The 13660-nt window shown below is 47.4% G+C and overlaps 1 protein-coding gene across 1 annotated transcript in view; it reads right to left on the reverse strand.

Annotated features, from left to right (window-relative positions):
- The window catches only part of VIPR2 (vasoactive intestinal peptide receptor 2), a gene marked incomplete at both ends in the record, with an annotated part of 59003 nt that overhangs the window by 6329 nt on the left and 39014 nt on the right, over window positions 1–13660 (reverse strand). Inside the window, 3 exons of the mRNA XM_080701933.1 lie at window positions 63–213; window positions 3091–3232; window positions 11045–11142. Coding sequence (XP_080558059.1) covers window positions 63–213; window positions 3091–3232; window positions 11045–11142 — 391 coding nt within the window. The remainder of the gene's footprint in view (window positions 1–62; window positions 214–3090; window positions 3233–11044; window positions 11143–13660) is intronic.

Consider the following 13660-nt stretch of genomic DNA (forward strand, 5'->3'; position numbering starts at 1 on the left):
AAGTCTGCATGTACTGGGCAGAGAGGAAGGGAATTGGGGGTCAGGCTGTGTGGGGCCCTTACCCCATCCAATCAGCAGGTAGGCCAGGAAGCACCTGCCAGGGGAGAAGATGGCCACCAGCAGGGTGTGCAGGTAGAGCCCCTCCACCAGGAGCCAGTAGAAGTTCGCCATGATGCAGTACTGGAAGAAGACCAGGCTGAGCTTGCAACCAACCTGGAACACCAGAGAGCAAGAGAATGCAGCCTGGGACAGACATAGCTGCGCCCACAGAACTTTTCAGTGTGTTTGTACAAGGGAGGGATGGGCCAGAGTGCTGACCTGGGAGGGCTGTGATTAATACAGTGGTGTGGGTGGGTGTCGGTCAAGGCTGTGTTATGTTGGAGTGAGGCCCTCCATACACTGCACCAGGCTCCACCCATATGGAGCCTCTGAACTTCCACAAAGAGGCAAATGTAAACAGCCCTCTGGGCGGCACTATGAGTGCAGCGGCTGCTGGTCACCCTCCTCGTGGCCGGCTCTGCCCGTGTCCCTCTCTATTTCTGCACCCACAGCTCCTCCGATGTCTCTCTGTTCTTCCTCTGCTGTTCCCTCAGGACTCGTCCAGCCCAGGACACATGGTGGAGGGGAGGGTGGGATGTCCTATGTAAAAGGAGGCCCCTGTGCCTGCATGCGCCCTGATATTGGACGTGTACCCCTGCCTGGAACTCAGGGGCCTTGAGGCTCTGCCCAGTGTTCCTGCTGCTCCAGGCTCCTTGTCCTGAACGGAGAGGACTGCAGGAAAAGGGGTGACACGCAGTAGCCTTTACTTATTACCACTTAGGTAGAGAAGTTTGGGAAGAGGAAACAATGCAGCCAGGTGTGTTGGTACACTCCTGTAATCCCAGTACTTAGGAGGCTGAGACAGGAGGACTGCAGGTTCAAGGCCAGCCTTAGCAACTTAGCCAGACTCTGTTTTAAAATAAAAGAGAGAGTGTGTGCATGTAATGGGCCCATTCCAGGTTCCTAGACTTCTAATTTTTTGACAACTTTGTAAGTTTCTCATTGTAAAAGAAACTAAGAGATGAAAAAAAAAAAAAAAAGAAAACCAAGATAAATCTGGCAAATAAACCACTTTCCCCAGGAGTTTTGAAAGGTTTACAATGGGAAAATATATGATAGAAAATAAATCTATTTTAATCTCTCAGACCTCCCTTCATGTAATTAGACCCACTGGGAATTTCAACCTCATGAACATGAAATTGCTGCTTTTAATCATTAAGTATATAGAATTTGTGACAATGGAATAGCGCTTTGACACCATTCCTGTTCCTGTATGAAGGCAGATGTGTGCCTACAGGTATAGCTACACAGGTGGATGTACATATATGCTTGTGTGTTAGGGCAAATGTATCATACAGTGGTGCACGTCCACCACACATGTGGGTAGACTCACTCTTGCGTCTGTCCATGGGGGGGCTTATCAGCCACGCACACAGTACAAGATGCTCCAAGGCCAGGCATTCAGCTGCAGGCTTCCTGCCAGACCATGTCTACATGTGCTTTGCATGTGTGTGCCTATACTCTGCACATATGTGTGGACCAGTGCTCCCTAGCTGTGCCCTGTTGGCTTTCCTCCCTTCTGACCCCTCTGCTGTTCTGGCCTGGGCTGTGGGCCGAGGACCATCTACACTGTGGTCACTATGGTGCTATTTCTGGGTTTGGGTCCTGCCACTTAGGGCCAATTGCAGGATTCACTTTAGCCTTGTCCTCATTTGGGATGCAGAGTGACTGCTCTTTCAAAGACTGAGCATTCACCGAGATTATTCATGGAGACAGCCTGCACTTGGAAGAAACTCAACAAACGTGGGAGATCAGAGACTCCCATGTAAGAGGGGCAATGGCAGGTGTTGCTCTGCTCTGGAGGTGTCTGCTTGTCTGCTGCTCCTCCTCATCCTTTTGTGTGAGAGGGTCAAGTCCTTGGGGTCTAGCAGTAAGAGAGAGCTGAGAGCTGCTGCTTTAGACAGATTACATGCCAGTGGGTCTGCCAGTTGGGTACTCGTGTGTCTTCCAAGGGTCTCTGCTTCCTTAAGAGCACAGCAGAGCAAAGCGGAGACCACCGTGGTGAGAAGGGGACCTGGCCCGGTCTCTCCGTTTCCACTGTTATTGCACACACAGGGAGGCCTTGTCTAAGGACAGGAGCTCAGGGCCATGACTTCCAGCTTGGGGGTGGATTTTCGATGTGAAGGTCTTGTTTTTAACTCATTACTGCTTCAGACTCCTCTGTTGGTCAAATCCCTCATTGTGAGCCAGTTACCCTGGATATATATTTACTAGTAGCTGAGGTGCCATGCAGTTATAAAGGGCTTTCCATTTCAAGGCTAAACTAATTTGAATTGTTCAGGCTAAGCAATCATACTAGTAGAGGACCTACCTGTCTGGAGTGTGGGAGGTGCACCTGGCATCCTGGCTCCTCATGGAAGACTACTGTCAACCTTGGAGGAGTAATCTTAGACCAAGAGCAATCCACAAGATTCCCAAATGCAGGGTGTTGTGCACTAGCAGAGGGAAACTTAGGACAACCTGTATGTGGCAAGTACTCAATATCTGTTGGACTAGCTTGACTAGGAACTAAATAACCACTAGTAACCACCACAAAGACAGCCAAGGGAGAGCAGTGTGGTCATTACACAGGCTTTACTGCATTTGTAGAAACTAACAATCAACATTATTTATCCTAGAGACATGCATTTGGGTTCCTAATCAGCTGTTGCATGAAGTTTATTGACTGCACAGGTTGATTTCCTTGGGCAATCTGGATGGAAGCATGTACTTCATAGAACTGTGGGGACTTAGAAAATGCACTCTGCGTTTGTCTTAGTTTGCATGTGCTGAATTCAGGGCTCTTTAACTTCCCAGCCCTGCCCTGCCTGTACCCTTCCCTCCTGCCCTGTGCTGCCCCTCCTTTCCCAGCTGCCGACTTGGTCTACTTTGGACCCACTCTCTTCCTCACCTGGACTGTGCAGCACTGAGACCTCATCGTCCTGAGGGCAGGATGGTGGTGAGCTGGAGCTCTGTGCTCCCCAGAGAGGCCCTGCCTGGGGACAGCCTTACCCAGGAGGACGGCTGGTCGGGGCAGTGCAGCATGCTTGAGCTGGAGTAGAGGACATTGTCCTTGACCAACACCGAGATGGCTCTCAGGATGAAGGAGAGGAACAAGTTCAGGTGGATGTAGTTTCTGGTGCAGTGCAGCTTCCTAGAGGGAGGGAGAAAAGGAGGGGAGATAATCAAACTGATTGTGTGGACACCTTATTTATCAACTGTGTGGCTTTAATCCTAAAGTTTTTGTTTTTATGGAAGCCGATAATTTATTTAACTGTTTTACTTTCATTGTATATTTACGTTGTTTCCAGTTTTGCATCATGATAAACATTTCTGCATTTAAATCTTTCCCCTTATTTCAGGCTATTTCTTTAGATTAGATTTCGAGATCAGACTATAAGGCAAAGTCACATGAACCTGCTCTCAGGTTTGCAGTGAATGGATGGGCTCTGAGCCTGGAGTTGTGGTGTCTTTACCCAGCGACTTCTGCTCAGCTTCAGGACCCAGGCTGTGGGGGTGGAAGATGGATGTTACACTTTCCCTCCTCCTCTTCACACTGATTCCTTTCCTTGGCTAACTAATTAATACCTGGCCCCACACTCCTATAATACATGAGAAAAGTTGCTTCTGCAAAAGCTGATTTTCTCTGAGTCATTCTAGCACCGAGGACAGAGGACAGTTTACCCTGCACTAAGCCTCCCTGGACCACCCCAGGGCTCCATCTTCATCTGGGGTGAGGACCTGCTTTTGGTGTCTCTCCACAGGTGGCACACGCCCATCCCCACTCCCTCCTGAGAGCCCCCTGGGAAGTGTGCTTGTAAGTTAAACGCATGGGTCAATGCCCTCTGCACCCCTTTCTCCTACCCACACAGGTTTTAAATCTGCCCTTTGATGCCTTATGACCCTGGACCAGCCTTGACCAATCAGTAGCAATGAGCTGCCCAGAACAAATGAGACTGAAATGTAGCTATTCCAACTGAGGACTGCACTTAGATTTCATCTAATCTGAATTAATTTAAGTTTAAAAGGCAGCATAAGGCATTCCCATCACACATGGCCATCTTGTCTTGGTAGTGCCACAGCCTGCTGTGACCTATCTCTTTGGTGCTATGCAGAGGTATGTCTGGCAGTTTAGTCTTTCTTTTTATGTGTGTGTGGTACTGGGGACGAACCCCGGTTGTTCTAGCTCTGAGGTATACTACCCACCCTTTTTATTTTTTTATTTTGGAACAGGGTCTTGCTAAGTTGCCAAGGCTGGCCTCCAATCTGAGATCCTGTCTTAGCCTCCTAGGTACCAGTATTACAGGTGTGTACCATCATACCCAGTTCAGGCATGAATATTCTTTCTGGAATGCACACAAGTAAGCCACTGATCTAGTGAATGCCAATTAACTGACTCAGCTTGAATGATTTTTTCTATATATGAATAAAACTTTGTAATATATGAGTACATGGTGAAGACAGCATGAGTTTTAGTAAACTTATATAAATCATAATTGGTTAGTAAGTAGAAATATTTGTTATTTTAATTATAAATAGTTTTTCTAGTTTAAAAAGAGTGTGGACAAATTTTATAACTTAAAATGAAGGCACACTATTGATGCAGAATCACATGATGATGAGAAAATAGGGTTATGATCAGAAAAGCTGACACAGAAGAGGCTGAGAGCGGGCTGTTGCACATTTCATGATGCACGGCCATTGCTGGCTGTGGTGAGAAAGATGGAAGTGTTCTTCACTGTGCCAAAAATTTCCGAAACAATAAAGTGGATAAGATGAAGTTTTTTTTTCCTAGCCAATGTGTACTAAATTTGATAAGAAATTTCCTATCAGTCTAAAAATGGAAAGTATGGTACAATTGAAAATCTTGTGTTCAATTTTTCTGAAGCAGACTCCATAAAAACCATCAAGAATGTGGTTGTTAAAGTCTCTTAATGTATACTCAAAAAGAGCTGTGAATCAGAGTTAACACACAGCTGGGAGCAGCGGGAGACAATACACTGCAGAGGCTGTTCTCCAGGGGCTGGCGTGAGTCACGGGGATCTTTAAAAGACTCTTCTTTGTCAGCTCCACATCCAGATTTCCTGGGAACAACAGGATGCTTTCCACACATTCAAGGGCCAGAGACAATGACAGTGCACAGCATCTCACGAATCCTATGTTCTAAGGAAATGGAAGCTCATCTGTGATGTAGCTAGGTGTAAGAAACTATGTTGAAAGCTTTTCATAAAGTAAATCGTAATTAATGATTTAACACATTATTCTATCATTAATCAATAGGTAGAATATTTTAATTAAACAAATAGCATCATATATAAAACCATAAAATTTTGAGAACTACTTTTGTCATATCAATACATTTAGAACTGCTTACCAATTTATGCATCGCTCTATTAAATTTGACACTAATGACACTGAGTTACTAACAAGAGTTAGTAAGTTTACTTAACTTGTGCAGAAGGTTTGTAATCAATGTGTTTTCAGTTCAATCCCCCGTACTACAAGTATACATGTACAAAGACATTTGGTGCCAGACTCCCTTACTAAAAAACTTCTAAGTATGTTTGAACTGGGTATGTTTGAACAATTTTTAAGCTAGATTCTGTAAACTCCAAATGCACATCAAGTGTCTCCAACAAATGTTATTGACCAAACTGAGCCATGCTGAGTGAATGACCTGTACCCAAAAGATGAGCAGTGAGCATAGAAGTGTCAGCAGCTAGCTGATATTCTTTTATGTTGATCCCAGGCTGAATCAACAGCACTTTGGATCTAATTAATTAACTTAAAGATACTATTAAAATGAATTCCACTCATTTCCTTTAAAACTGTAGCTACTAGAACATTTAGCACTACACACCAGGGTGCACAGTGTGCAGGCCCCATGAGGTGTGCCTTGTTCTATCGACCTGTCTCCTGCACAGCCACTGGACCCTGCGGTGCTGGCCACAGTCCCTGTCTCCCCAGTGCCTGTCATATCTCTTCTCAGCTACTGTGAGCTCTCTGGTTTGGGCCTGCAGTGTCCACTGACTCTAGCGACTCTCTGATTCTTTCCGTATGCCTTGCTGGGCCTGCTTGTGGGGAGTACTGAGGATCCTCCTCTCCCACTCAAAACCCCTCACATTAGCCTTTCGTCTGAGGTTCCACATTCTACATTCTTAGGCTACAGAACTTCTTAGCCTCATTTTAAGTCTTTTCTATAAACACATTGATAACCGTTCCTACATCTAATGTGTGGTAAATGTGCTTTGGACAGCGATTTCTTAGGTCTTCTGCCTTGCCCACACTCTCAATAAAACCCTTCCTCTTGGAATTCTATTCCATCTGCAACAATGACAAAATGTCAATACAATTGTTTCTTTAAGCTTAATTTTATGTGATGTCTTGCTTTCTCAAAGAACCTCAGAACTTTTTGTTTATACATTTTTTTGACAGAAATTCTGCCTTGAGAATTCATTAGATGCTTGCTTTGACTTTGAGGGCACAGACCACCCTGAGAAGTCTATACCAGCTTTCACAAAGCCTGGAGAACAGCTTGAAGTGGACTTTACTAGCTGGTCCAGCTAGCTTGCCCACCTAACTACAAAAAAATTATACTCTCTCAGCAGTAGAAATCATTAGTCATCTGCAGTCCTGACAATGTACCTACTTGTAATTAAATAAAATCACTGTGTATGCCAGAAATAGCATTAAGTGGTCCAAAACCAAGTTAGAGAAAGAGAGAGAGAGAGAAAGAGAGAGAGAGAGAACCAACCAAATCACAACCAGACAAAAGAAAGAGATTCAACTACCAGTACTCTAAGATGCAGACTATAAAATTATGTTGACTACTATGCTCCAGAAAATAGATGAAGAGATGGAAAATTTAATAGAGAATGGAATTAAGAAAATCAAGTAGAAAATTATTAAATCAAGAAGAAAATTATTAAATATTAAATAGATGGGCCAATAGTAGATTAGACACAGTGAATGAGAGAATTATAAACTGGATCTATAGAATATGTCTAGATTAAAGTAGAGAGAGGGAAATAATGGAAAAGGTAGAAAGTCTATCATAAAATACGTGAGAAGTGATCAGAACACTCAACTCACGTGAGAGTAGGTTTTCAGGGGAGAAGCAAAGCTTGGGGAAGTACTAGCCCAGAATGCTTGAAACTGGTAAAAACAGTAACAGAGCCAGGTGTGGTGTGTATGTTTGTAATCACAGCACTTGGGAGGCTGAGGTAGGAGGACTGCAGGTTCAAGGACAGCCTCAGCAGGTAGTGAGACTCTCATCAACTTAGTTAGACTTTGTTTCAAAATAACAACAAAATAAGGCCAGGGGTGTAACTCAGAGGTAGAATCCCCAAAAAACAAAAAAGAAAAAACCCAGATGGGACACTTTACACCTTAAGAGAGAGAAATGCAAAGGAAACCACCTTAAGTCCTGTGAGAGTATAATTGCTGAAATCAAGACAAAGGGAAATCTTCACTGTATGCAGAGAAAAAAGCCACACTGCTTCAAGGGAACAGATATACCTGTAGATGTACTGCCAGGCTTACCTGTCCCCTAAATGAAGGTCATCACGTTGGAGGTAAAACACAAATCTTAAATGGTGCTTATAAGATACCTCAAGCATAAACAGTTATTACATACACACTAGGATGCCTGGAATCTTAAAACCAATAATACCAATCGGTGGCAAGGATATGGAGCTAGCAGAAGTCTAGACCGCACCGGCAGGTGTGTGTCTGTTAAAATCACCTTCGATGTTTCTTGCACATTTAGGAAGTTTGACTCTATGTATAAACCAACAATTGTAAACATAGTTGTGCACATGTACAAGCACACCATCTGAGAAAGCATGCACACACAGAGATAATGCCAGCATCATTACTAATAGCAGCATGTTGGTTCTGCCTCAAGGTGAAGGTCACCGCCTCCATGAACAGCTGAGGGGTGAATACATTGCCTATGGTCCCTGAATGGAACACTACACAGCAACACAAGAGCACATGCCAAGTACATGCAACAACACGGACCAACCTCTCTGCAAACTGCTGAGCAGAAGAATCTAGTGATCAGGAGTCCCAGCTACACGGTTCCAAGATCACATTTTCAGGAGGCAAAAGTAACTATGATAACAAAAATCTGAGTGGCAGTCACCTTCCAGGAAGGATTGGCCGTGGAAACAGCAGAAAGGACTGGCCATGGACGCAGCAGGAAGGGCTGGCCGTGGACACAGCAGGAAGGGCTGGCTGTGGACACAGCATGGTCCCGAGGGCCTATGGGATCAGTTTCCTACATCTTGAGCTGACTGTTGTGTTTACCTTGCAATGAACGTAAGGCTACACCTGAAGACGCACGTTCTCCACTGAGTATGGACTTCGACAAAAGCATTTACCTTAGTGCAGGAAAACCACAAGAGAGTCTGAGGAGTGGGCTCAGTAGCTGCCATCTCAATTCCTTGGTGCCTGAGGGGCAACACTGGGCTGCAGGCCTGTGTATGAAGGCTGTGGGCCGCCCCTTCCCCAAGGCCCTCCCCAGGCCACTCTGCCCCAGGGCCTCTTGAGTTGGCTGTGTTCACTCCTCTTGCATTCTTCATTTCCAATTTGTGTTCCTTCTCCTCTTTACCCTTTGTCCTGTCTTTTCCAGAGTGGGTCTGAGGTCCAGCCATCAGGCAGGGGCACAACCCTGTCTGGCAGCTGGCAAGTTGTCCAAACATGTCTTATTTGCTGAGTCTCTTCATTACTAACTATTGTTCATTTTAAAATATTGCCTCAAAGCACAGACCTCACAGTGTGTGATGGAAACAACTGGCTCCCAGGTGAGGAGGACCAGAGCTTGCTGGCCGGCGGCAGCTGGGGATGGACCTGATGGTCACATCTGACAGTGAGCGGGAGGCGCAGCTGGTCACATCTGACAGTGAGCGGGAGGCGCAGCTGGGGATGGACCTGATGGTCACATCTGACAGTGAGCGGGAGGCGCAGCTGGGGATGGACCTGATGGTCACATCTGACAGTGAGCGGGAGGCGCAGATGCTGTCTTGCTGAAGGCCTGTGTGACTGGCGGGGCGCCTCATCACCAGCTTCACAGCCCAGAGGCCTCTGGCAACCTCTCTGGGCCTCCACTCTGACCTGTTAGCTGGGACTGTCACAGCTACCGATGAAGATGTAGGGACTAAGTCAAACACACCTGTAGGATACTGGACACGGTGCTCGTCAGCAACGTTCATGGCTGCTGCTGGCCAGAGGTTGAGGCTCTGTCTCAGCTGCCCTCAAGAACCCCCATACAAAATGAGGCCCATCTATGTTATCAGGGCTACACTGCGCTCAGAACTTGGTCGAAGGAATGAGCCACTCCCTTTCTCTGGGTGTCAAATAATATCAGGGTCACTTTCTGCTTTTCCAACTGGTGGGGTGCCATGGCAAATAAATGTTCTATGACTACAAGAAATTCTATTTCAATGACTACAAGGAATTCGTCGGGACAATGAAGCAGGTTATTTTATAATATGGACTTCAGAGTCTACCCACTCTCAGCTTTCCTGGGAAGCAGCATCGTGGCCGAGCAGGGCTCTGAGGCTGGGGTGAGGTGGAATCTAGAAGAAGCTGAGCAGAAGCTTTGGGTGCTGTTCCCTGCGCTTAGCACAGTCAGCCATCAGCCAAATGATGTCAAATGCAACACACCTTTTCCAGCTACAAAATACCAGAGGCAGGTGAACAGGGTGTCTGTACACAGAAGGCCATGTGCGACACCCATTATCCAGCATAGGTTCTCTTAAAGCTCAATGCAATGTGCACAAAACTCCAAAGTGCTGCCAGGTTGGCTGATTACACGTGTCATGCAGTAAAATTGGAAGAAAACTGAGGTTTGTTAAGAATACGGATCGGAAAGCATAGGAAGATAAAAATGTCTAGTTTAATTATCCTGCATGAACTTGCCTCTCTAAACTTTTTCATTTATTCTTCCCTTTGAAAATTTAAAACATACATGGGAGAATAGAACAAACATGGATGGGCGCTAGCTTTGCTTCTGAGCGAGGACACGTAGCTCTGCCACACTGTTCTCGGTGCAGCTCTGGACAGAAGGGTCACCGGAGTCCAAAGGCCCAAGCCGGAGCCCCTGCCAGGCTCCCTCGCCCTGCTCCTCGCTGCCCCAGGCATGGATCCGAGCATGGCAGCCAGGGTCTAGACACATTCCTTCTGCTGCATCTGTAACTTTATCTGACAAACTGACCAACACCCAAGCTCTTCCTCTGTAAAGAGAGGTGAACTGGTGGTGAGGGGAGCCTGTTGGCCTGGCTGGATACCCATTGTGTGCAGAACCAATGTGCTCACAACTTGGCTCCTGTCCACACATGTGCCTGCCCCAAGAGAAATTGTTCTAGACAAAGCCAGCGCCTCAAGCCGGGCCAACTGCCTGCCTGTGAGATGTTGGGTCACCAGGAGCCTGCCAGGATGGAGGTGCTGAGAGATACCAGCCAGCCTCGCTCCAGGGAAAGCAGAGGCAGATGCAATATCTCAGATATGGGTGTCAAGCCCCTCCCACCTGCCAACTTCACCCTCACAGCGAACGAGGGGCTTGACGCACATCCACACTTCACCGTCCCACCCAGGGTTAACTAGGTGTCTGAGGTCATGAAGCTACAAAGAGGCCGAGCAGGAGCTATACTCAGACAGCTTAATGGATGCCACAGGCTTGAGATGCGAGTGGTACCTCTTGGCTGGGGCGAGGTTATGGCGCTCCTGTGTTTCCATGCATGTGTATAATGCCCAAGTACTTAGCATGTGATGGCAGAGCTGAGCTCTCACACAAGGTCAGCATCATCTCTTTATACAGACGCACAGCGTAGCTTGCTCCCGACATGGCGCCATGCTGCTTGGCTACAGAGGAGACTCCGTCTCTACCTCTGAGTACCCAGGAGAACATTGCAAAAATGCTAACTCTTGTATTCTTAGCAGAATTCTCATTTCTGCTCCTTACCTAAAGAGGCAAAGAATTATACTTCCCGTCGTGAGAGACATCAGGGAGACACTGTAGCCCAGGGTGTAAATGGCCTTCACCAGAATATAGAATGTGATCTGTAAAGAAAGAAAGATGCACCTGTAAGTTGATGACCTGCACTGGACAGTGGGACCTTCCTAGACCTGAACACGTGTTCCCCAGAAAGGACTCTTGCCTGTTGACTGCCTGGAGACAGGACCATGTTACAATTCCTTCTCCATCTGGAACCAACAGGGATCTTCACCCTTAAACACCCACCTTCCCTAAAACTTGCTCTGTGACCTCGGATGGTTTTCCTAAGGAATCTGTCTGAGAAACCAGCCCCGCCATTCTTCGGGCAGGTAAAGGCAGGAAGGGCTGTGCTGGACCAACGGGAGCTGCAGGGGTGCCAGAACACAAGTCAACAGGACATACATCCAGTGCACTGAAAGCCACATGGTTTCAAGACACAAGCAAGGTGCTCAGAGCAGACCCTCCTGCGCCAGGCCAGTGGCTCGGAGGATCTTAATTTTCCAGCAGTTCTCGGCTTAGCAGGTTTCATGGCTCCAAACTTTAAAGATTTTTAATTTCTTATAATTATGGGTGTGTTGTAATTACACACAATAGTGGGGTTCATTGCTACATCTTTGTACATACACATGACATAGTTTGGTCAGCTTCGCCCCAGGATCTCCCTTCTATCCCCTGCTCCCCTCCTTGGTCCCTTCCTCTACTCCACTGCTGGCGCTCCTGTTCTCATGAGAGCAATAGTTTTAATCTCCACAAAATCACAAGGCACACGAGGGGTTAGTGGTAGTCAGCACTACAGAGCTCTGTAGCCCAGGAGCCTGAACAGAGGAGGGAGACGGGTCCTTGGGAGCAGGCCGGGAGGGGTGGTGCCCCAGAGGTGACCCTGGGCACCCGAGGCCACGCGGGCCTGTGCTGTCCGCACTGAGCTGATTCCTGGAAGAAAAGGAGAGACAAGCCACAAGCTCTTGCATGATGACGTTTATATTTTCCAGAAAGGCCTAAAATCTGTATAAATACTACTGAAACTCATGTCGATTTCACAATAAAAGGAGTAAAGTGACACAAAAGAAGTTATGCTTTTATTACTTTTAATGATAAGATACAGTCTAGTCATTGTTTGAAACATGGACTGCTTTTCTGACTGTAGGAATTCTCCTGGAGTCCACAGAGGGATCCTGACAGCCCTCCTTCAAGAGACTCCCCCTCCCATCCTCAGCAACCCTCACACCAGGATCCCTCCCCCTCCTCTTCCCGCCATTGTGCAGGCCTCTTGGGGATGGAGGATGGGAATACAGAACTGGAATGTCAGGATCCAAAAGGTTCCTTCCTGAGAAGAGACTTGCTTACTCTGTTTCCTTTCAGCCTAAGAGCTGGAGCCCTAGACAGGTGTTCCTGAGTGCTTCCTTGGGCCTCTTCACCCTCCTTCTGCAGCCATCTTTTTGACCCTGGTGCAGAGGCAGAGGCTCTCAGAGTCTGGCCTCTGGGGTCGAGGCCACTCAGCCTGGTGGCCTCTCCAGGGCAGTGCTGTGGACAGGGGAACTCGCCTGTGCTGTGCCCATCCTCTATGCTCTTCACAGCATCTTGGAGAGTCCTGAGCTGCTGCGATGCAGGCTGGAGAGGTCACTTGAGTGAGAAAAGCTCGTCGGGCAGCATACCTGTCTTGGCCTGGAGAACGGGGTGAGTGCACATTTCCATCCATGCAGCAGGAGAAGGGACTCTTTTCTGCCTCGTTAAGCCTCAGCGGCCAGCCATAATCCTATCATGAGGAACACTGGTGCCCTCTGACAGCCTCTCCCATAAAATGTTACTGAAATTACAATAGTTAAACAGAGTTTAACTCTGGTGACTGGGTCGTGCTGGCTGCATTTCAGGCTCTAGGCCCCTGTGGCCACCACGGGCCTCCACCCTGGATAGGTAGAGGAAGAGGAGCATTTCTACTTAACTACGTTCCCTGGGTGTTAATTAAAACTCACTTGCACTCCTTATGGGGGGCCCAGCAGACGCTGACTGACTTGAGGCTCGTTGACATCTGATTGACAGTGGGCTCCAGGTTCACTCTGAGTGGAGGCTTGGGGAGCGCAGGACCCAAACCATGCTGGGCTGCAGACCTTTCTGAACAGAAGGTGAACTGCTCAGTCTCAGTCCCCCATTGATAGCCCAGGGAGGGCGCGAGGGGCCAGCCACACTCTCCTGAAGCCACGACACAAGGTCTCCTGACCTCAGCCTATCACCATCTTCTCAACATGGAAGCGCACAGCTCAGCGTGGATATTTCAATTTTGAGAGGGGACAATAGCTCTGATCACCATGGGGTTCTAAAAATGCCTGATGCCATCGCAGAGGGAGAACAATCTGCAGGAAATGTGCAGTTGGTAAGAAAGGACGAGATCCAGCAGCTGTGACTTCAGAAGCTAATTCCAGCACTGACTTTGGAAGGAAACACTGGCAAGGTTCTGAAGTTCTTTCTGTAGAACCAGGATCCTGCTGGAGCCCGGGAGAGGGAAAAAGATGGTTTCATAAACTTAACACCATCATCTGTACTTGCCCCAAAGAGGCCAAGGCTGATGTCGCTGAGCGGAGGTTTCTG

This window comes from Muscardinus avellanarius (genome assembly GCF_963383645.1).
Source record: "Muscardinus avellanarius genome assembly, chromosome: 9".
NCBI classification, from domain to species: Eukaryota; Metazoa; Chordata; class Mammalia; order Rodentia; family Gliridae; genus Muscardinus; species Muscardinus avellanarius.